This window comes from Bemisia tabaci, chromosome 8, assembly GCF_918797505.1.
Source record: "Bemisia tabaci chromosome 8, PGI_BMITA_v3".
Taxonomy (NCBI): Eukaryota; Metazoa; Arthropoda; class Insecta; order Hemiptera; family Aleyrodidae; genus Bemisia; species Bemisia tabaci.
In genome coordinates, this window is record NC_092800.1 from 19,722,546 (window position 1) to 19,745,857 (window position 23,312).

Consider the following 23,312-nt stretch of genomic DNA (forward strand, 5'->3'; position numbering starts at 1 on the left):
TTTAGTGTAAAAGTGAGTTCGGGATGTTTGAACGACAATGAAAACTTCAAATTGAGTCGGGACGTGAAGGAGATCCACCTGCACACCAAAGTAGGAATCCAGAAGTTGAAAACCTCATCGGCGCCACTTATCCAGGTAAATGGCAATACCTACTTACCTACTATGTACCTAATGGCCTTCCAGTCCAATTAAACAGATGAATTCAAAGAAACTGTCTTTTATGTGAGGTCTTTAACGAAGGCTCCACGGAATCAATTGTCACCAACACTAACTTTTGTACTCATGCTGCTGAATCGTCAACTCCTGACTTGCAGTGTTCAAATGCTGCGCAGCATCCAGTTGCATGTGTAAAGACTCTCTGTCCCTTTCCTCTCTTCATTTATAGATCCTTTTGAAGTGTAGAAAAGTACTACACACAATGGCTGATCTATGGCTTTTTAGAATGATATCACTCATAAGAAGTAATGGGTAGTTCTTAGAAGTAAGAAGTATACTTATGGAAATAGTCAGAGCACTGTGAAAGCGGCTCTCATGCGTGTATGGATTGTTAGGAACTGCGCACCGTGTAATCTTGAAGTGATATGCATGCCTCTTTCTAAAGGTCCCTATCGCTCCAATTTTGAGTCCACACCCAAGATATCAATGACAGGCACTAGTGGTGCCTACTTAGTGCCAATTTTCCATGAATTTAGTTCATCTATCACAAACACATGTCTAGTCCTACACTGCCCACTGTGTGTCTTTGGTGGATGGCATGACCCCTCATTTTTTGAGTCAAGTCCAATGATCTTTTAGGAACTTGTAGAAATGATATTGATTGTGATTGCCCGGGACAAATTTAACGTGGCATTTGCTCAAAATTCACAGTTACATCAGAAGAACTCACTGTGTGAATTTTGGTAATGCTGTCAATTTCTTGTTTTTACCCTGTAGCCTTTAAAATTATGGTGTACCCCAAAATCACTTAGCGTGCATATGGAGACCATGATTATGGTTTTTTATGCCCATTTTGACTAAAATAAAAATAGGTATTAGATTTCGAGTTACTTCTTTTGTTTTTTTAAATGATAACACTTACTTGCTCTAAGTACTCGTAAAAGGAGCGAGGGAGTCAAATCAAGGGTTAAAAACTGAACTGGTGCTTTATTCATTGTTCAGCGGAACTGACCAATTGCAGAAAACCAAAATGTTTACTTCCATAACCAAACTTGTCTCTATTTTCTTGGTTCAGCTCAAATGTAAGCATGGTTTCATCATCCAAAAATTTCAGGGGTAGGAACCAAAGAGTTCAAATGATATTAAACTGTTTTGGCCCGTGAGTCTAAGCTTTAATTTCTGATTTTTCCAGTGCACTAAACCCCTAATAATCGAATCTTCTGGTCTACACATTGATAATTTAATTCGAAAAAAGCGTATCTCTGATCGCGACGTTGCAAATCTTCGCGCATTTTCCATGTTTTCTAGACTGTCAACTTACAGTTTTTCTCACAATTTTCTGTCAATTTTCTTAACTCTCTCTTAAGTATCCTTAAAACTTTTATGGAGTTATTTTGGTTAGTTCCCATTTAAACAAAATATTACATATTTGGAGATTTTTAACAATGCAATTGCACGCTTAGACATTTTTTGGCTTCAGCAATTGATCGATATTCCACGGATTTTAATTTCTTTGCAAATTAATGTTCATAGATCTATCAAGCCAATTTTCAATTTTTCAGCTATTCAATAATACTAATTATTTGGGTAAGACTAGCCAACTGATTCCAAATTTTCATAAAGACGGAAGTTTTGTTGCTGCAAGATGGCGCCCTCAGGGCGCGGAGCTAGCGGTTAGGCATGGAGAAATGTACATCCGGCGATAAAATATTGGATACGTAGATTCAAGAAAAGTTATTGATAATTTTGCTCAAAATATTTAGAAAGATTGGATTTGATTTGTGCAACAATTGGAGAAAAATACTCATGAATAATTGCTCAGAAAGTTGGGTTTTTATCAGTAGAAATTTGGCAACGTCAGGATGCTCGTACATCGTTCCACCTGAACATGGCGCAGCAGTACTACACTGCAGTGCTAAGGAAAAACCCCGTATGAGCCTTCAGACGTTGCCAAATTTCCTCCGTTAAAAACCGAAATCCCTGGGAAAATTGTGAATATTATTTCCTCAAATTTTCGGACAATTTCGTACCTAATTTAATCTAAAATATCAGAAAATTTCAAGGAAAAGTATGCATGAATTTTGTCTAAAGAACAAATTTCATCGAGGGAAATTTGGCAACTCCCGAATGTTCTTACGGCGTTCTTCCTTAGTACGGCAGTACACTCCGGGAGCATTCCAGAAGTGGTTGGCGGGAACCCGGATCACTTCCTAATCAGGAATTAACCGCAAGTGAAGCGTGAATGATTAGCCATCGATATTGTCCCATTCAAAGCTATTTAAAGAATCGATTATCAAGCTATACCTTGATGATCGATCCTTTTCAATAGGTTCGAATGGCAGATAGATCGATTCATCGCGAGCCACTGTTCCTAATAAGGAATTAACTTCCGAGTTGCGAGGCGACGAGAGGGAAGCACCCCTTGCGAATGGTGACGCATCACTCGAAGCGGGCCTAGTGACAATGAGAAATTAGGGGGAGCCTTGGGGGGGACGAGGAGGCTGGAGAGGGGGGTGGTGGCGCTCGGGGGAGGGAGGGCGGCCACGCAGTGATTTGTCTACCCATGAAACTAATTTCTGGCCCAACTTGACCGGACTTTGATTTACTTCGACAGATAAACCCGGCCGTCTTCGTCTCGGCCGGCGTTGCAAGGTTTCAACGTGACTTTGACCTTGGGGAAGGAGCTTTTAGGTTATTTTTTTTTCGAAATCCGAATCACCTCGTCACCCTTAGAGTACCTGTATAGCGAGAGTATGGACAGATCGCTTCATGGAGGGCCTAGGGCCCAAAAGTGCAGACACCATTCTAACCAACTTCTAACGCACACAATTTAACTGCCAGTCTGCAGATTCCAATTCTAACCGAGATGGCCAAGAATGTACAGAAATGAGCGTTCCTCCGCGAATTTGAGTAAATTCATGCATAAACTGAGTCAAACACGTGCTTGATAAACGACGGTTCGTGACAATAGTATTAGTAAATCGCTCTGGCTAATTGAAATTCATAGGTTGGCTGCATTTCTGGGCCCAAACTTCATTCGCGGAGGCATCGATGAGGGCCTGATGGATTTTCGGAGTTTCACATCTGTCCATACTCTCGCTATACAGGTACTCTAGTCACCCTCCGGCGAAAGTATCACAAGCGTCATGTGACGTTTCAAAATTTCCGCCGCCATTTTATTTTTTTATTGAGAAATTGTTGGTTGAATATGTTTGAAAATTTCACTGAATTTCGTCGGCACACACGGTGAAAAAAACTTCGTGCGTGGGACCCGAAGTTTAGGTCATATGGATCTCTGAAGTTTTCGGATTGAGCATCTGAAAACTTTAGATGTAGCTGTCGAGGTTCGTATCACACATCTGAAACTTCAGTTCTTACATCTGAAGTACTTCGGTTTTCACATCCGAAAAACTTCGGTTCTCACATCCGAAAAACTTCGGTTCTCACATCTGAACTGCTTCAGATGTAAGAACTGAAGTTTCAGATGTGTGATCCGAACCTCGACAGCTAGACCTAAAGTGTTTAGATGCTAAATCCGGAAACTTCAGAGATCCATATGACCTAAACTTCGGATCCCATGCACGAGGTTTTTTCTCCGTGTGATATTACCCACGCTGATTTTTTTTTTTTTTTAAGAATTGAGAGGTAACCCGTCCTTACTGGGGCTCTTTTATTTCACCATCGATCTATTCTCGGCCGTTCACGGTTGCCCACCTACTATTTAGTCACGACCTGGCAACAGGGCTTCCTGACGATGCTGCCTCGACGTCACCAAGAACCCCTCGATCCATCCACCGAGTGCTCCTGATTAGATCTTCGCTTTAAACCGGATTTGGCATCTTTAAAAGAGATCTTTGGTCTTTTGTTAAGCCTTGACCACTGCCCACTACTAGATTTCCTTCCGTAAGAGTACTTTTTGACTGGATTTTTACCAAAATGAAGGTAGGCCTCAACTATAGGGTGAACGTACAGACACAGGAGCCTAGAAGGAATTTCGAGCCCTGTATGAGCGAAATTTTGATACGAAAGTCATCAATGGAGGTGTTGCATGTGTGAGGAATTTGCGATTTGACCATTGATCCTTACGTAAAAGTTCACGAGAAGCACGATGGTGCCACTGGTTTTCTCTGAAATCGCAGCTCCCAAGCTCAAAAAAAGCTCTTAAGTTGAGGCCAAAATGGAGGGGATATCTCACGCTATCCTGAGAGACCACCTCTACATCAAGACAAACTCTCCATGCAAAGATAGGGAGCAAATAAATTAGCAGTGATGCCGTGCTTTCAGTTTTAGAGTCTCCAAACTAAGTGGCAGCCCTGTCAATGTATTTGCCCCCTATCTTTGCATGGAGAGTTCGTCTTGATGTATATGTAGACTCTCAGGATTGCGTGGGATATCCCCTCCATTTTGGCCTCAACTTGAGAGCTTTTTTTGAGCTTGGGAGTTAATTTCAGAGAAAACCAGTGGCCACATCGTGTTTCTCGCGAACTTTTACATAAGAATCAACAGTCAAATCGCAAATTCCTCACACATCGACGATGAAACTACCAAACCACGTATCTCGGTTTGCAACGTCGCAGACTTCCTGTCATACTTTATTTTTTAAATGAAAACTACTTAATATCCAGTCTTGAAAATTTCTGTGATTTTTCCTCTTTGCGCGGAGAAAATTCCGTGAAAATTTCAAGGAATGATATTGATTTGGTCTACTTCAAAAAAATAAAATGTGAGCGTAGATTTTTAAACACCGCAAACGAGATACGTGGTTTGGTAGTTTCACCGTCGACATGCAACATCTCCATCATGAGTACATGACAGCGAAATTACCTCTCATCTTACCTACCTGTTTAATCAAGCAAGGTAATGATGTCATTATACATATACATAGTACGACCGTTAGATAGAAATAATCACTTTGTTGCACAGCCTTTTATGCGCTGAATGGTCGAAAAAACCCAGCCATAACAGCCTATCTTTCACCCTCCCCCCTCCACTCCCCTTCCTTTTCCATGGCCTTAGTCCAAAATTGAAAATAAATATGGAGCTCACGTCGTACCCTAAAATCGGCGAACAATAACACCGGGCTTATTGCCATTTGAAATGATTTCCCCGGATCCCTAGTAGTATGTACCCGTGTCATTTTCGAGAAGTTTTGCAACGCTGTGATCCACGTGTAAGTACACACAATGGTCCTGTTTTCTCCATTAGGTAAGGCTCCATCCGTCTGCTCCATTTCTTCGAACAGTGTTATTCTTTCCCCGCCCTCAACCCCTCTCCTACTCCCATAAGCGTGAAGGATTCAAGGGCCGTCATAATATGATATCCGCGAACCACTCTTTCCATGTCCGACTTTAAGCGAGTTTAGTGAGAAGCCTCCATACGGTGTTAGAAATGAACATTTTTGTTTCTTTTAAAATAAGTCCCACGGCTTAATTTCAAAGGAGGAAGGAAAGAAGCGTAGATTCTCCATCGACCTCCATGGAAATGCGTGTTTGATCAACTGAAATCAAACATTTGATGATGAGGTTAATCTAATCTAGCAGCGAAGATTTAGATTTTGGTCGTTAGCAATTTTTTGTCCCAATGCGTATTGCGAATTTCTTTGACCATTTGTGTTGAACAATAAACCTAATGTCAGGATTTTGTTTTCTCAATCTAAAAAAAGAAAATAAGATTGAGTTTTAGCTAAATCTTAGGGAGCTATGCCCCCTGGCCGTTACGCGATCCAACCCCCAGAGGGCGCCTCGCGCCCTTTAAGGCCCGCTTGTTGCTTAATTTAAGTAGAACGAGACCCTTCATCCGAAACAAGATTACCTGAAAAATTAGAGGAGGAATATTTGTAAGTTTACCAAAAAATCCGTGTTTTTTCTAATTGTAAGGCAATTTCCAGGGTTGCCACAGTCAGGGAAAACCGGTAAATGCCAAAGAATTTTTAAAAGTCAGGGAAAACCTGGAAATATTAGGGATAGTAACGAAAGTGTCAGGGGAAAATTTTTAATTTACCTTTATTAGCTTTCTAGACCCTGGTATAAATTGGCAGTAGAATCTGTGTTCCAAAATACCATAGACCTACAGCCGGCTGTAAGATATCCAATAGCTTCTATAGCCGGCTACACAATTTCTTATAGCCTTTCATAGCCGATGGCGATTAAGCAACAGCCAGGCGATAAATGGTATGCTGAACGTTACTAATTACGAATGCTATAGGACTTGGTGAGTTTTTGGACTAACGCTCTCTTTTTGGGCCTATAGCATCTTGATTTATTTTGCGAGGAAAGCTCCGTGCTTTTGAGGGATGCCTGCCATTCCTAATATGTTGGAGCGCCTCCAATTTCGTTTGATACTGTGTGTGAAATAGTTGCTTCAAGCGCCGAGGCACGCTGCGGCGCGGCGCGGCGGGCGGGCAGCCAGCGCGAAACGCGCATTGGCGCTTTTACAAACCTAACAGGGATACTTCACGCATTGCGCAATGCGTGAAGTATCCCTGTTAGGTTTGTAGGCGCCAGTGCATCGCCGCTCCGCTTTGTGTTAGGCTCCAATATTTAATCTGGCGGAGTCAGCGTTATTCAACTCATAATTCTGAAATGTTTGCACACTCTGTATGGATTATTCTAATTTTAATTAATGAAAAAAAAAAAAAAAAAAAAGTATTGAAGGAAAATATAATGTGTGTTTTGTAAATATTAAGGTGATTCCGTACAAACTTAAGGATTTACAAAGCGCACGAATTTCTACACAATTTTTTATAGCGTTTTGTAGCCGATGGCGATAATCTGTATAGCCCGGCTGCATAATTTTTCATCGCTTCGTATGGCCCGGCTGTGTGATTTTCTCCGCTTTCTACTGCCAGCTTTATACTTTTCTGCAGCATTCTTTAGTTGCCTACAAGAGCTCCTAAGTATGGTATTTTGAAACGCAGCTCCTATCGCCAATTTTTACCCGGGGAGTAGGTTCGACGTTTAGAACAACAAATTTTGCCCGGAAACCATTTCAAATTATGTATTTTTGGCCATATGGCATATCTTCAATGGTCACGGAACCATTGAACCAGCAGGGAAAAAAAATTGGCCCTGGGAATTTCACTCAAAACTGTTAGGAAAATCAGGGAAATCTCAGGAATTTCATTTTCTATATTTTGTGGCAACCCTGAATTTGGCAGAGTTTGAAGGCCCATACGACGTTTCTCTTCAGCACGGCTGTATCGGCTTATCTCATTTTGGAATTTTGCCATCGACATCCTCAAAACGACATCTTCTCACCGTGTCAACGGCGCGATGAGCCATCCCAAAATCCCGCACAACGCCGGGATAGGTGGTGGAGGGGGGGGGGGGGGGGGTGCGTGCCCGAAGCAGTCGGGCGACGAAGGAAGAGGGGGAGAGATGCGCCTGTGCAAGGCTCAGGGGCGGCGAAATCGGCACCCCGACTGTCCGGTGCAACTCAGTCGCTCCCCAACCGCCGCAACATGCCCCGCTTCGCCGCCTCGCCGGTGGTATCCGCGTGATTCTCGGGCGCATCCAATGTCCCGCTCTCGCGTTCCGGGCATGATTCTCGCAAGCGCACGGCGAGCCGCTCGCCCTATGCCTCGGTCTCGATGCATCGCAAATTGAAATGGATTCTGAGTGATTTAAACGAGCCGATCGGAAACCGGTTTCACGGTGGGGGCGCGCCCCCAACTTTTAACCAGCCCAGGAACTGCGGAGACGTATCTTTCGAGCTGAAATACAAAAATGGATGAAATTCACTGTTTTAATTATGGTTCAATCAAATAAATGTACACAATTTTTTTGGAAATCTCGTTCCGCCGGGTCGGATACTCTCTAACCTCTCATTTCTTGCGCTTTTTACAATAATTATGGTGATAGAGACAAAACATACTTCAAAGAATAATAGTTTTTTCGCGCGTATGATTACGTCTCAAGAGGGTTGATTAATTTGAATGATCAGATCAAGTCGTACAATTCCTTCACATTTTTGCATCAATTAATACCTGTAATTCATCGCGAGTCGCTATTTCGGGGAAAAAATGACTATTGAGACTGCTGAATCGATAATTAAGTAGTGCGATGAGAATTTATTTTCGACGTGCAATCTGAAGTTGACGGCAGTTTTTTAAAGTTTAGTTTTTGTAATCAGATTTTCGGGTTTCAGTATGTTGCGCTGGGTCGTTCGTTGTTTTTTGTTTTTAAAAACGACGAGATGATCGTGGTTTGATGGGAAAACCCGAAATGATTTTTTTGAAGTGGTGTTGGTGCATCCAGTATTCGTTACCAGGTTCCTGAGAATCCAACAAGCAACCAGTTTCAGATTAACAACTCTGACTGGATCTTTTATCATGGTAATTGTGCTATTTAGTCACTACGGTAGTTGTTTTGGTTGTTTTTTATATAGCTCGGAGGAAAAGGATCAGGTGCGTGGCAACAAAAAACCAAGATTCAAGATGTTATCATAATGCATCTTTTTTTTCTGGAAATGAACCGCAATGCAACAGTTTTTACCTGCACACTCGAAACAGTAACCTTTTGAGCACTGAAATCATCCTTGAAAGCCGCCTTAATGCATTACTTATGAAATTCAATTCTTTTGAGTTACTTCAAGTTGTTTCATCGGGGGAAAAGTACCTTAATCACAGAAACAACACAGATGCTCTCGGTGCTCTGATGCCAAATAAATTCTGCTTGAAACTACGAGTAGACTTTACTGAAATTTCTACGCATGATGTGAACTTGGTAACTTAAAGAAAAATTTTCAAATCAATTACTTCAAGTTAATCAATTTGTTAACTGCCAACCAAACTGCCGTGTCAAGGAAGAAGGCCATATGAACATTCAAGAGATGCCAAATTTATTCAGATAAAATTTCAATTTTGAGGAAATGTTTGCATATTTTTCCTTGGACTTTTCAGGTTTGTTAGATTAAATTGCCAACCAAATTCTCGTAAAAATTAAACGAAAAATTTTCGAAAGTTTTCAAGTAAATTGAATTTTTTGGCGAAGAAAATATATTAACATCCAGGGGGTCCCTCAGCGTTTTTTCCCAGCACGGCAGGAAGAATTTATACGGAAAACCTTAAGAAATGGTCTGTAAGGGGTGTGATACCACTATTCAAACTCATGGGAGCTCATCTTGCCTATTCAATTCATTGAAGGCGTTTTTATTTGTCGTCACTTCACGCTAAATCCCTAAAAAGCATCGTTTGAAAAAGTTTTTTCTTCGAAGGCATTTTTGCCTAAGATGTGTAATGCGTTTCGACTCTGTGTGCGTAGAGCTAAGTCTAAACGTTGCCAAATTTTCTCAAAGAATTTGTGCATTTCAAGACAAAGTTGAGGGAAAGTTGAATAGCTTATTAGGTGAGTAAATTAAAATTAAAATACAGGAGCGATCAGGAACGGGGAAAAAGATATATTTTGAACGATTAGGATGATATAAATTGGAATAATAATGTGAATTAATTATGATAATTAAAAATGGAAATGAAAATATTTTCAAGTCTTATTTATTTCCCGTTAATCGCATCCAATCTATTCAAAGACTTCCCTTTTTTCCGTTTCTAATAACTTAATATTTAAATTACAGTTTGCTCACGTATTTATTTAGTTCTTCAACCTGCTCTCTTCTTTGTCTAATTTACCACATGGTGAATAGTGCACATACTTTATCGGCACAAAGCATGTGCGTAAATGTTATGTAGCCAGTAATTTCTTTATTTAAAAGCCCAAAAAGGAAGCCATGGAGTTTATGCGAACTTCATTTCCGGTTCGCTCTACCTAACGACGAATCAATCGGAAATTAAACAAGGATTTCATCAGATCAAACGCAATTGAGAGAGATTATCCGGATTTTTTCCCCCAAAAAGCGAGCGCAAAGCCCTTTACCCATCATGATCCCTTTTCCTCTCCGCCCTTGTTTATTTACTCTCGTTCTGCCGCAAAAAATTCACTCACTCCCGCATTTCTGTGTTGAATCTCCGGAGCGTGAATAACTTATTAGCCTCTCATCGAGAGGGCTCCGCGAATTTATGAATCGGACAGATTCCTGTGAAATCAGTCTAACTGCTTTTCATGTTGCCTAAATTTCTCTCGCGTTACATTACTTTCACAGTGAACAGAAAAACTTATTGCCTTGAAAATGTCGGTAAAATTCTCTTAAATTATTAGGAATACATTTTCAAAATTTTAAGTCAGAATATTTCCGGGTTGCCTGACAAAAAACTAGAACATCAATAAGAAGTTGAAACAGAAAAACTTATTGCCTTGAAAATGTCGGTGAAATTCTCTTGAATTATCAGGAAAATATTCTCAAAATTTTAAGTCAGAATATTTCCTGGTTTCCTGACAAAAAGTTAAAACATCAATAAGAAGTTGAAACATTTTCCGAAAAGAAATCGGACAAAATTTCTCACTAAGAAAATAGGTGCTTGGCTAAAAGCGTGATGATTTCTGAATTTGCCACTGAGGTTTTTTCATTTTGATTCAAGCTGAATTTTCCTTAAAGCAAGGATAAGACGCTTGGGTTAAACAAAAAAAGTAGCTTGAATTAAGCTGCAACATTCTTGATTTAAGAAAACGTATTTTTTGGCGGCATATTTAGCTTCTTTTTTTTCAAAGCTATAGGAATTAAAATTATGATAGTGAGGATGAGATGATGATGCACGAAAAACATTTGTGAAAAGTCTGCTATTGCAGCCTTTTATTCTCCGAAAAATCACATTGGGTTTCGAGATTTTGATCCGTAGGATTAACTTAGGACTCAGGATTAACTTAGAGGAGGTGTCTAGAAGATAACGGAGAGAAACACTTTTACCAAACCAAATGCTCCTTCTAGGAGAGATTGGTCACCTTGTAATAACATTCAACACGACGTCCTTGCAAGCGGGATAACTAAAAAATCTGATCGGAACTAAAACAATGATGGTATAGGATTACAGAGGGACACATCTTCACCTATTTAAATTCCTCCTCCGCAAATCAGCACAATTATTGTTATTTTCCTTTAATTTTCATCGGGGAAGTGTCACCAATTTTTGAAGGAACAGGATCTAGCTAAGGTTTGCATCCAAAACGCTTTCGTTCAACGGAGTACACAGACAAATTATTCAACGAAGCTGTCCGAAATTTTCACTGAATTTTCTCTGTGCTGCCGCCTAGTGGCTCGATTCAATTAGAGGGGTTGGACACGAAATTGTTGACTAAAACTGCAAATTTTGATGTTTATTTCGTCACATTTTAAATTTTAAGGAGGCCTTATGGCAGAAAATTTCACGAGGAATTCAATGGAACTACTTTTAGAACCTCAAAGTTTTGTATAAACGGAGTTTTAAGCGCTTGCAAATTCCGCATTTTGTCCAGCCTCTTCTATTGACTCTACCCACTGTGTGCCGATAAAATCCAGTGAAATTTTCGAACAGATTCATCCAACAATTTCTCCGTAAAAATTTCGGCGGAAATTTTGAAACGTCACATGGCGCTTGTGGCACTTTGGCCGGCAGGTGACGACGAGTTCTCCCACATATTCTATCGACTGAACTCTCTCTGAAGTGGCTCGCGCAGCTTTTACGGACTTCGCGTCCGTTGAAAATGTAAATCAGCTTTCATGCACCACCCCGTTTGTAAACGCAAAAGGCCAGTCCGCGCTATCGCTTACGAACTCGTGCATATAATTAATTGGGATACTGTCGATCGTTTCGCCTACTCGTTTTCATCCCCGCATGAAATGACACTTCGCTCCGCTGCATAAACGCGTCAGTAACTTAAACCCGCCACGAAAAAGATCAGTAAGCACATTTCGGGTTTGAGCCCTGCGGTGCACGCGATGTGCGCAAATCGCGGTTTACGTCGTGATGCTTTTACTGCTGTTTTCCGTAATACGGTATAGTCGGTGGGTCGCCGGTATCGGCAGTCAGGCGAATATGTGCGTTACGCGTTAGTCGTTAGTGGCGGAGGGGGGGGGGGTAGGGGTGTTACAGGGGGCGGGGGTGTAGTAGACGACTCTGCGCTAATTGCAAGTTGATTAAGGCTCGGGAGTTTTCATCTGCTGTTTGCCCCTTGTTGAGCGGAAAATGACTCGCTCCTCGTTCAGGTGAATGTGTGCGTTGCGATGTATTTGCCAGGCTGCCAAAATGGCGGTGTGTGCATTGCAAGTAGTTTTCAAAAGGTATTCCGCGGTCCCGGAGGAAATTGTAGGGTTTTTTCCTGCTGGAATTCAAATTATTTGAACGTGCGATAAAAAAAATTCCAGCCCTGGAAGCTGTACTTACGGGTTTTATAGACATTCTGTCCGCGTTCCGGGCTCAAAGGCCGGTAGGTTCGGACGTAGCACCCGTAACTTTTGGCCTCTGAGCTTGGAACGGAGTTTTGTCTACATATGGCCCGTAACTATTTTCTTCAGTGATATGTGAAATTAATACTCAAAATTTTGAAAATCCCCATGTGTCCCGTGAGACTTGGCCCTCTCCACCAATGAAGGTTGTAGAGAAATTAGAGAAGTGATTGCAAGTCCAAGGTTTGTACGTACCTAAGTGATTGACACAAAAAAATCAGCTGAAGTGTCGTACTTAGTCACTATTTTCAACGTTTCTGGAAGTATTTTGAAAATTAAGTAATTTAGTTAACATGTTTTTTGACACCTCTATTCACCGTTCCTGAGATATTGGTAATCAAAACTGTGCCTAGTGACATCACGTATCGTGGGATGGACGCAAGAATTGTCCGTGCAAAGTTAAATCGCAATCATCTTCATTTTATTCTCTGTGGATGGATAACAGTCAATTTACAAACGTTAAAGCGCCTTCATTTTCGTCTGATACTGTGCAATACCTCTGTGGTGGAATAGTTGCTCAGAGCGCCTTCAAGAGTGTAGCCTCGACTTGATTGCAGAAAATCATGATTGCCGCTGATATTACTCTCAAGTGCGTGCGTAGTTACAAATTGTCTTATCACTGATGGTGAGGTAAAAAACATTTATACCTCAATTAGCGACGTTGCAAGTTTTTCACTGCCTATTTTGTGCGGGTAAACGAATATGAACGCTTCAAAATCTGCCGTGATTTTTCCGAGATATTACAAAAAATATTATTTTAATTTTCAGTCAACTCTAATTGTACGGTGTACGCTTTTGTTCAAAAAGAAATAAAGAATTATGAGTAGGAATATGTTTTAACGAAGAAATTATCCGATTTGTAACTCCATCCCGCCATTTAAAATCCCTAATTATAGTTTATTTGTTATTTTAAAGGTAACTAAACCAATGAGCTCCTTCAAAGTTTTACTTAAGGTGATTCGATGGACGCCATAATTTGTGTCAGAACGGCATGCGATATATCGCATCAATTGGTTCCATTTTTTCAGCTACTCGTCATTTTTCTCCAATTTTGAGATCGCAATTCTGTTGTCAGGAGACTACAGCAATCACTTACCAATTTTAACAAAGAAATTCAACGTAATAAAGGCGTGGTTTTTTCAGAGAGAAAACATCGCATTCGATACCGATATCGAAACTGCACTCGAATGCGATATTTTCTCTCTAAAAAAACCACGCCTTTATTACGTTGAATTTCTTTGTTAAAATTGGTAAGCGAGTGCTTTAGTCTCCTAAAAATGGAATCAATTGATGCGATATATCGCATGCCGTTCTGACACAAAATATGGCGTCCATCGAATCACCTTAAACATTTTCGATGGAGGTCGGAAATTTACATACAATTAAGAAAAAGGCTTTCGGTTCGTACTATTTTACAAAATAAAGCACAAGAGGAGATCTGCAACGTTGCAATCGGAGATACGCAACTTTTCACTTCAGCCATCGATACCGGGGGCTAAAATCTTCGTATCCACTGGGAGGACCTCCTTTAAAAAATAGCTTAATGCAGCAAGCAAATGGAACTGAAGACAAGCGAAAGTAGTTAAAGTTACCATAAAAGGGAGAAAAAAATCTTAATCTGACAAGGCTTTAATCTGAGACGCTGGGCTGCCCTCAAAGACAGATTACAGGGAAGCAATCAAGTCAACAGAGACAAAAGAACGAAAACAAGAGGTAGAGTCGAAACGAGGAGGGATGGAGGGTAAAGAGGAGGACGAGAATAAGAGGGGCACGGGGGAGAGGGGGCGAGACAGCAAGAAGAGCCGCCAAAGAGTATCTGCTTGGAATGGGGAGTCTAAAAAAAAGCCCGCATCAGTAAGAGAAAAGGGTTATTAATTACACTTAGAAACTGTCTTCAACACTCTTCCAAGCCTTTGTTCCCGAGCGTCGCGCAACTTTGACCACTTGTAAAATTAATTTTAAAAAAGGATTGTCCCAGTGAAAAAGGGTGCGCAAAGGACCGGAGGAGGGACGGGATCTCGGAAGGTATAAGTGCGCCGCCCCTGGGATTTAGATGGCTCACATCCTCTTCAAATTATCATCCTCTTCATATTCACAAACATTCGTGTTTTGTCGGTGTCCTCGGGTTTCATTCTTGACAATTATTAGTCGGGGCTGGGGAAATATGGAGTAGTTAATCACTGCAAATTTGACTTATTGACATTGTTTTTTCATCTTATGTATTGGCTCTTTTACTGTGATTTATTTACGGGTCTTTATTCTCAGTCGTTTCTCAACTTTTTGTTTCATTTTGACCAAGCATTAATGCAACTATGAGTTCCCCGAATTTCGGTTTTTTTTTTCATAGTTCTATCTAGGCGTATCGTCTCTCCTCCGACGTATATTCCAGAGTTGCCAAATTTCCCATCTACACGGAAAAAAAATTAGGTAGCATTTACCATATTCTGGTTCATAGACGGCACAATCAGAGAGTTTGGTAGCTTTCATCAAAATTATCGTGAAAGTAACAGTATTTTTCCTTATTGTGACAAAAATGTTGGTAGAAGTTACCATACTCTCTGGTTGTACCGTTTTGTAACCAGAGTACGGTTAATGCTACCCAACATTTTTTCCCGTGTAGAACATGCACTTTTGGGGAAAGTTGTGTTTACTTTTCCTTGAAATTGTTAGATATTTTAGACTAAATTGGGAAAAAATTGTCTAAAAATTTGACGAGAAATATTCACAATTTCCCCTTCGTTTTATTGAAGGAGATTTGGCAACGTCTGAGGGCTTATACTGTATTTTTCCTTAGTACGGCAGGTAAAAACTTCACCGTGCATAATATAAAAATCTTAAGATATGTGCTGGAGGGTATGATACTATTATACCATCTCCGAGGAGCTCATCATGCCTATTCAATTAATTGCAGGCGTTTTTATCTTCCGGCGCTTTACGCTATATGGAGCTCTTACATGTGTGAAGGATTTGCGATTTAAGTACTGCATTGGAAAATTGAGGCATTTTTCGGTAAAAGCGCGTATGAGGCTTGCAATGGTGCTAAGATTGTGTAGTTTTTTAAAGCGTTTGCGGCAGATGACTATTCAAAGTCGGCTTACTTCCTTACAATAAAGCGGAATAACTCGGAGCAGATTTAGGAAAAAATTCATAACAGAACTGTCGGATAAGTTACTCCCAACTAGAGAACTACGTTGCATAATCTAATTAGCAGAATTGGCAGTCCTATACGCCCTTTCACCGAAAAATGCCTCAATTTTTAAGCACCTAGATTGCGTTTCGAAAAGGCCCAAAAATTATTCTCGGAGCATTATCTTCTCTCCTTGAGGAATTGCTCGCCTACACTCCTTCCGCAACCCGCACGGTGCACCGCGGAATAAATTACTTCCACCCGTCTTTGCAGAGCGTGAAAACTACGGGTGCACTGAGAAAAAACTATGGCTTATAAACCTATTAGAGGTAAATATGGAACACCACTAATAGTAGTACCTCTACATATAATAATAGCACATATACCTTAGTTATGGTACGGGGTACCTTAATTAGGTACAGAGACCTTAGTATGGTTCACAGACCGAGAATCATTAGTTTATTTACGACTATTATAGGTGTTCCATATTTACCTCTAATAGGTTTATAAACCATAGTTTTTTCTCAGTGTGCAGCGAGGCTTTCTCTGCCGCACTAAGGAAAAACGCCGCACGAGTATTCGAAAGTTGCCAAATTGCCCCGGATAAAACATAAATTTTTGAGAACGATTATGCGTATTTCTCATTGAAATTTTCAGACACTTTAGACGTAATTGCGCACAAAATTGTCCGAAACAATTGAAGAGAAAAATTCAAGATTTTTCCAAGTGAATTAAGGTTATTTTATTGAAGGAAATTTGGCAACTTTTGAAGGTTTATACGGCGTTCTTCCTTAGCGCAGCGGTTCTTCCCTGCGGTTCCAGCCTTATAAAAGTCACCGGCGCATCCCAGCGACGTAGCCCCCACCCCCACCCACCACTCAACCCACCCCTAACTCCCGCGGCATGCGATTAAATTAAACTCCCTCAAAATATGATTGATTATCACCGCATCATTGTCCAAACACGCATAAATAGGCTTGGGCCCTGCTCCCCGGTTCCCGCCTCTTTTCTCAGCCCCCCCCCCCCCCCCCCCCCGCGGCGCGCCACTCTGTCCCCTGTGGTCACAAACTCATATACCACCGCGTTACTGACGTTCATTCAAACGTTGCGTCGGCCGTTTGAAATAATTCTTCGTTTTTAGACGCTGTCGCTCCGCTGAATGCGGCGTTATAATAATGTGGCGAATACGATGCGATGAATCGCATGTAGCAGCTTTTTAATTCCTTAAATTTTGGATGATTTGAGGTTCTTTTGTCTTGATTTGATGGATCGTATTTAGTAGTAGAGAACCCACGCAATGGAGATGTTGGATGTGTGAGGAATTTGCGATTTGACTGTTGATTCTTATGTAAAAGTTCGCGAGAAACACGATGGTGCCACTGGTTTTTTCTGAAACCATCTCCCAAGCTCAAGTAAAGCTCTCGAGTTGAGGCCAAAATGGAGGGGATATCCCACGCTATCCTGAGAGTCCACCTCTACGTCAAGACGAACTTTCCATGCAAAGATAGGGAGTAAATACACTGACAGGGTGGCCACTTTAATTGGGGACTCCAAAACTGAAAACACGGCAACCCTGCTAATGTATTTGCTCCCTATCTTTGCATGGAGAGTTCGTCTTGACGTAGAGGTGGACTCTCAGGATAGCATGGGATATTCCCTCCATTACAGCCTCAACTTAGAGAGCGTTTTTCAAGCTCGGGAGTTGATTTCAGGGAAAATCAGTGGGACCACCGTGTTTCTCGCGAACTTTTACAGAGGAACCAATAGTAAAATCGCAAATTCCTCACTTACGCAACATCTCCATTGTGCGTTTTTAATATGGTGCCGTCCAACTTTTTCTCTGGGGTGAGAAGTACTGAGGATATACAGCACAGTAATGAAAATTACATGATCGCTATCCTTTTAAATTTACACTATTTTTGGTAGAAAAACAAAAACTAATTGCTATTCTTTTTAGATAAGATGAAGATGCACAATTTTTACAGCATTGTAATCGAGTTGGTTCACTCCTGCTCAGAGGCGGATTCAGCAATTTGGCAACTCCGGATTTTCTCCATTTAAACCCATGCTAAATAATCGATTCTTGTCGGAGCCCCCGATCCCTCCAAGAATTGATATATTTCCATAGGTTTAACCCATTGACTTACAATGACGGCTCCCAGCCGTCATCGCAGCGCTGGGCCAGCTCTGCAATGACGGCTCAGAGCCGTCCGCTGATTGTTCGCGTTCTTTCGGCAATTCTCCGGTAGATTGCGTTCTCATCAATGTTTATATGAGTAGTGTGGCCACCCTATGACTTATTGTGTACGGTAATTTCTTGTTTTGTTGCGGTATTTTCATATTACTGTGCGTTTGCACATGAAATAACCTCAAAATTTTCTGATTTTCGCTGATCTTGCGATTTTTGCGATTTTGACAGCTATAAACCACATAAAAAAATCATTGTGTTCAAAGTTTTCACCATTTTTCTCAAACGTTGTATTGTGAATGCTTATTTTGTCAATTTTCACCCTTTGAGAAATAATTTCTGGATTATTTTGAAGTGTTCAAAGTTGCTGATTTTCGCCAAATTAAATCGTAATTCCTGGCCCGGCAGGGTCAAATTAAATCATAAGTCAATGGGTTAAATGGAGGAAATACAATGTTCCCAATTTGCTAGATCCGCCAATGCTCCTGCTAAGTGCGATGCGAATTTGCCCCGTAAAGAGTTGCCGGTTTTTTTTTCTTAACAAATGTGGCAAGTGTGCAATCTTGTCCAGCGGTCATACAAAAGACCGATTCAGTGGTTGCGTCATTTGATATATTTGATGGTTCCAATCAAAACAAAAACATGACCTCAATCTCAGATTCAACATTTTCCACCGATACCGGTCCGTCCTGCGCATTTGAAAGGGCACCGAACGTCAATCAGACGTTGGTCATTTGGCATCGTTTCATCGAGTGACGTAGCCACTAAATCAGTCCAAAGGACGAGGCAGAGGCACTACTCTTGCGGTGACGTAAAGGCAAGGCCGCGAAGAATCCTGAGGTTGAAATGTAAATATTGGCCGGCGAAATATCCACCCCTAGATAAAGGTCGTGGGGGAGGGGGTTGTGGGTGAACTTGGCCGAGGGAGCGGCTGGGTGGAGGGGAGGAGGGGAGAAAGGAGTTATTGTATCGGGTGCGGATCGATTGACGAGTGTCAAGAAGTTTGGTCAAATAAATCAGAGGAGGCCCGTATGGTGGGCGCATGGGTCTATGAATACAAGTACTCAGTCGTCGATCGCCGAATCAAATTTGTGAGGCCGCACAATGGGCTCGTAAAATTCTTCCTTTTGGGGATTTTGAAAATCGGAGGGATGGACCACGAGACGACGGGGGGAAAAAAATCATCGTTCAACGTACGAAAATCCACTACGAGGTTGCAAAATTCACATGCAAACAATTCTATATTGAGCGTTCACCACGTTAGTAGTGAACGCTCTCTCCCGTCGTTTTGCATCGGGTATCTTACTAATGTATCCATTGGTAAAGGCCCGCACTAGAGTCCCTTTTTGTCAAGATAACACCCCTCATGGAGTCACAAACGGGAATAAAGATTACAGAAATTGAACGTTTTTTGTAATCTTTGATCGGCTCATTCTCAAACTCCTTTCTCCGTTCCTTCTCTCATTCCGTTTGTTCCTTGCCAAACCCGCAATTCCCTGGTCCATTCCAGAATATAATCTTTGCAATCGGTGAAAATGTAAACTTTATTCCCGTTTGTGACACAGTGAAGGCCTAAAATACGGGAACCATTCAGAGATGGATTCACATTGTCTTGACTCTCAGTATAAAGGGACTCTAGCCCGCACTGCTCTATGGGAATCGTCGCCATTTTTCGTGGCGGGAAGCAATACCTATTTTCTCAATTTTTTTATGTACCATTCCTACCTTTCCTCCTATTTTGTCCACTTTATGTAATGCCTGTAGGCTTGTCATCGAGAAATTAATAGTTGATGTGACTTGGTTCCTTTCTGCTTAATACGGTCCAAATTCTTGTTCTATGATCCGAATTTCTGCATTGCTACAGATTGGCTACTCGAAGGCGCAGAACAACTGTGGAGGATTGATCCTCTTAGTGTGTCTATGGTTAGAGAGGGAGGGGCTCCTAGTTTCCGTCCGTTTTCGGGTCAGTTGACTCCCTGGAAATTTCGGGACCCCAACATTTTCAAATTAGACCCAAAGCTCTCGAAGTTAAAGTGAAAATGGCTATTTAAGCAGGAGAGAATGTTCGATTGCCAGGGAAAAGGCTGCGGATCTCAAACCACCATTTCCGAGGACCCTTTGAGCGGCGCGGCGGGACAATAAACCTCAAGCAACATGGGTGTTGAGCAGGAAGTAGGGCGGGAGAATCGAAGGCGAACGGAAGGAAAACAGAATGGAATGCAGGGTCGGCCGGGCCGGCCAGGGATCCGTAATGTATGTTTACGCAGCCACACTTTCGTCCGGGCGCTAACCGCCGCCGAGGGTTACGGAGAATTCCTCCTGTTATTACGGACGAGCCGAGCCGCCGCCGCTGCGAACATGCTCGCGTTTCATTTCCGTGTCTTCGAGCCGTGTTTATGGTGGTTGGAACCGTGAAGGAAGGACTCTATGTTTATTGCGATGTTTCGTGCTTTTGCGCATATTACGATTTTCGAGGAGAAATTCTAAAGGCGAATTTTATTTTAACAGATTTGCCACAGTGGCCGGCTATCATTTTCGCCCACTTTTTGCGATTTTATAATTCCGCCCACTTTTCGCGATTATCATTTCCGCCCACTTTTTTTTATTTTTATAATTTACCTATGAGACTTGGCAACGATGAGGCAAAAAGAAGAAGAAACAAAGTCTCGAAGCACTCACCGGTTAAGGACTTAAAGCTAGGCCAATGTTAGGCCTTACATCAGAGTATTAATCGGAAAAAGTGGGCGGAAACGATAATCAGCGAAAACTGTGCGGAAATGGAAAGTGGGCGGAAATTATACGCAGCCACCACTCCTGACTGTGGCGGCTGCGTATCATACCGGGAAAACCGGGAAATGTCAGGGAATGGTAAAAAATCAGGGGAAACCTGGAAATGTCCGGGAATATGATGAAAGTGTCTGGGGAAAATTGATAAGAACCTTTATTTGTTTTTTAAAATGAGTTTGACGTTTCGAACAAGAAATTTTGCCCCAAAACTATGTTTTATCATGTCTTTTTGACCATCTGGCGCATCTTCAATTGTCAGGGAATTTCACCAAAATATGTTAGGGAATTTCATTTTCCAAATTCTGTGGCAACCCTGTGAACACCGTTACCGACAGATTCTACCGATCGTTTGCGATGGATCGAATCCGTTTTTAGGAAAACCCAACAGGGCGATATCAAAATCACGCACCATCCATCGTTGCATCGTTCACTGAATTGCTAGGTTTAGACGCAAACGTAGATCTAAGCCCCGAAATAAAATTCGCTTAAAGTGAGTTTTTGAAATTTTTAGAAACATTTTCATCGATAGAGACGTTTTTCCGTGGAGTCGCAGCATTAGTTGCTGCCCTGTTTTTACACAATCTACTTTGCGCCGCTACATATCGCATATCCTTCATATCAACGTCTGAATGCAACTATTCGTACTTGATGGATGTCCCGGTTGCATACATGAAAAGTTGAAGGCGCTCTGGTTATTCTGATCTTTAAAGTGACGCGCTACTAGTAGTCGCGCAGGTATTGCGATTTACAAGGTCGTGCGATTAATAGCAGCCAAACGTCGTGCATACCGATCGTGAATTTCACTGCGTTTGCGATTCAATGGAAAAATTAATGCCTAAGCACGTAAGTCGGACAAAAATGAGTATTTCTTGCCAATGTTCATGCATTGAAAAGCGAAATCTCGGTATGTGTAACTGGCCTATTCGATCCGAGCACCCATGAGTTTTGAGCTGGTAAGGCTATCTGTGCGAGTCTGAAGTTTTATTCTGCCTTGCCAAGGAAACACGCCGTAGAAAAATTCGAGAGTTGCCAAATTTCTTTCGATAATATGATTAATTTTTAAGAAAGGCATGAATATTTTTCCTTAAAATCTTCAGGAACTTCAGGTGAAATTGCGAACAATATTATCTAAAAAAATTGGAAGAAAAATATTCATAAGTTCACCAGGAAATTCGTGTTTTATCAATCGAAATTTAGCAACGCCTGAAGGTCCATACGGCGTTTTTCCTTAGCTTAGCAGTATTAACGTTGAAATTTTATCACCTTGAATTTTTCCTTGAAATTTTCAAGAACTCTAGGTGAAATTGCGAAGAAAAGGAAATACCCGAAAAATTTGAAGAAATATATTCCTAAGTTCAACAGGAAATTTGTATTATAATAAAAGAAATTTGGCGACGCCTGAAGGTTCATCCGTCGTTTTTCCTAGAGCACCTGTATAGGGAGAGTACCGACAGATCGGTTCATGGAGGGCTTAGGGCCCAAAAGTGCAGCCAACCTTCTAACCAACTTCTAACGCACAAAATTTCACTGCCAGTCTGCAGATTCCAATTCTAACCAAGAAGGCCAAGAATGTACAGAAATGAGCGCTCTTCCGCGAAATTGAGTAAATTTATGCAAAAACTGAGTCAAACACGTGCTTAATAAAGGACGGTCCGTAACAATAGTATTAGTAAATCGTTCTGGATAATTGAAATTCATAGGTTGGCTGCATTTCTGGGCCCTAACTTTATTCGCGGAGGCATCGGTGAAGGCCTGATGGACTTTCGGAGTTTCAGATCTGTCGGTACTCTCCCTATACAGGTACTCTAGTTTTTCCTTAGCACGGCCAGTATCAGGCAAGGCATGACGTATCGAGGTCATAGAGCATAGTCGTGAAGGATATTAGCGAGGTGCAAATCTGCAAAGGCAACGGATAAGCCCTGGGAGAGAACTAGGACACGGACATGGGTGAGGCTAATAAAATCAAAGGCGTTGAACTGTTTGCCCGAGGCACTGAGGAGGGATGGCCGGGGGAGGGTGGATCGTTCTGTATCCAAGTGACAATCATTAGGGCACTTAATGAGAGGGTTGAGCGCTCGGGGTCGCACCGGGGGAGGGGGTAGTTTAATCGAATCTATTCATCGTCTTGATTGTTAGCGCCCGTGTCGCTTGCGTTAATGGCACTGTAAATACGAGGACATTTGAATACCGGCAAGCGTTACAATGCTCGCGCAAGCTACCTATCGGGGGGCTATGGGGTTTTAAACATCGGGATCAAGTTCAAATGCGCTTACGTTGAGCTGTCATGTGGACGTATTTATTCTGAAGGGAATTATGCCCAAATGAATTAACTTAAAACGAGCTGTGTATATGGAACGAGCGCATATGCGGATCCAGGGGGCCCCGGGGGGCGCACGCTCCCACGCTCGCCCCCCCCCCCCTCCGTTTGCGCGAAAAAAAGGAAGATGAAAGAGGAAAGAACAAACGAAGGAAGGAAAAGAGAAAAGAAAGAAGGAAGACGCTTATATTTGGTAATTATTCATGATGAAATTGACGCAAAATGCATATTACCTAGATGCTTTAAAATTTCGAAAATTTTTTGAAGGGGGGAGTTCTGGTCCCCCCTTACGCTCCCCTCCCCCCGTTCGAAGTGTCTGGATCCGCCTATGAATAAACACGTTTCATACTTCCTTTTGACTTAACTTATTCGCACACAGCTCCTTGCATCACAAAAATACGTTCATAAGGCTCACATTAGAGTCT

The 23,312-nt window shown here is 41.7% G+C and overlaps 1 protein-coding gene across 2 annotated transcripts in view; it reads left to right on the forward strand.

Moving 5' to 3' along the window:
- The window catches only part of LOC109044451 (dopamine receptor 1), a 356,467-nt gene continuing 333,155 nt past the window's right edge, over positions 1-23,312 (forward strand). The window contains exon 1 of one of the 2 annotated variants that reach the window (XM_072303416.1): positions 1-135. Coding sequence is in view for 1 of the 2 variants with exons in the window: in XM_019062171.2 (XP_018917716.2) it covers positions 8,486-8,488 (3 nt within the window). In the remaining variant the exon portion in view is untranslated. Of the gene's footprint in view, positions 136-7,606; positions 8,489-23,312 lie in introns of those variants that run through there. The other variant, XM_019062171.2, reaches the window with a different exon arrangement.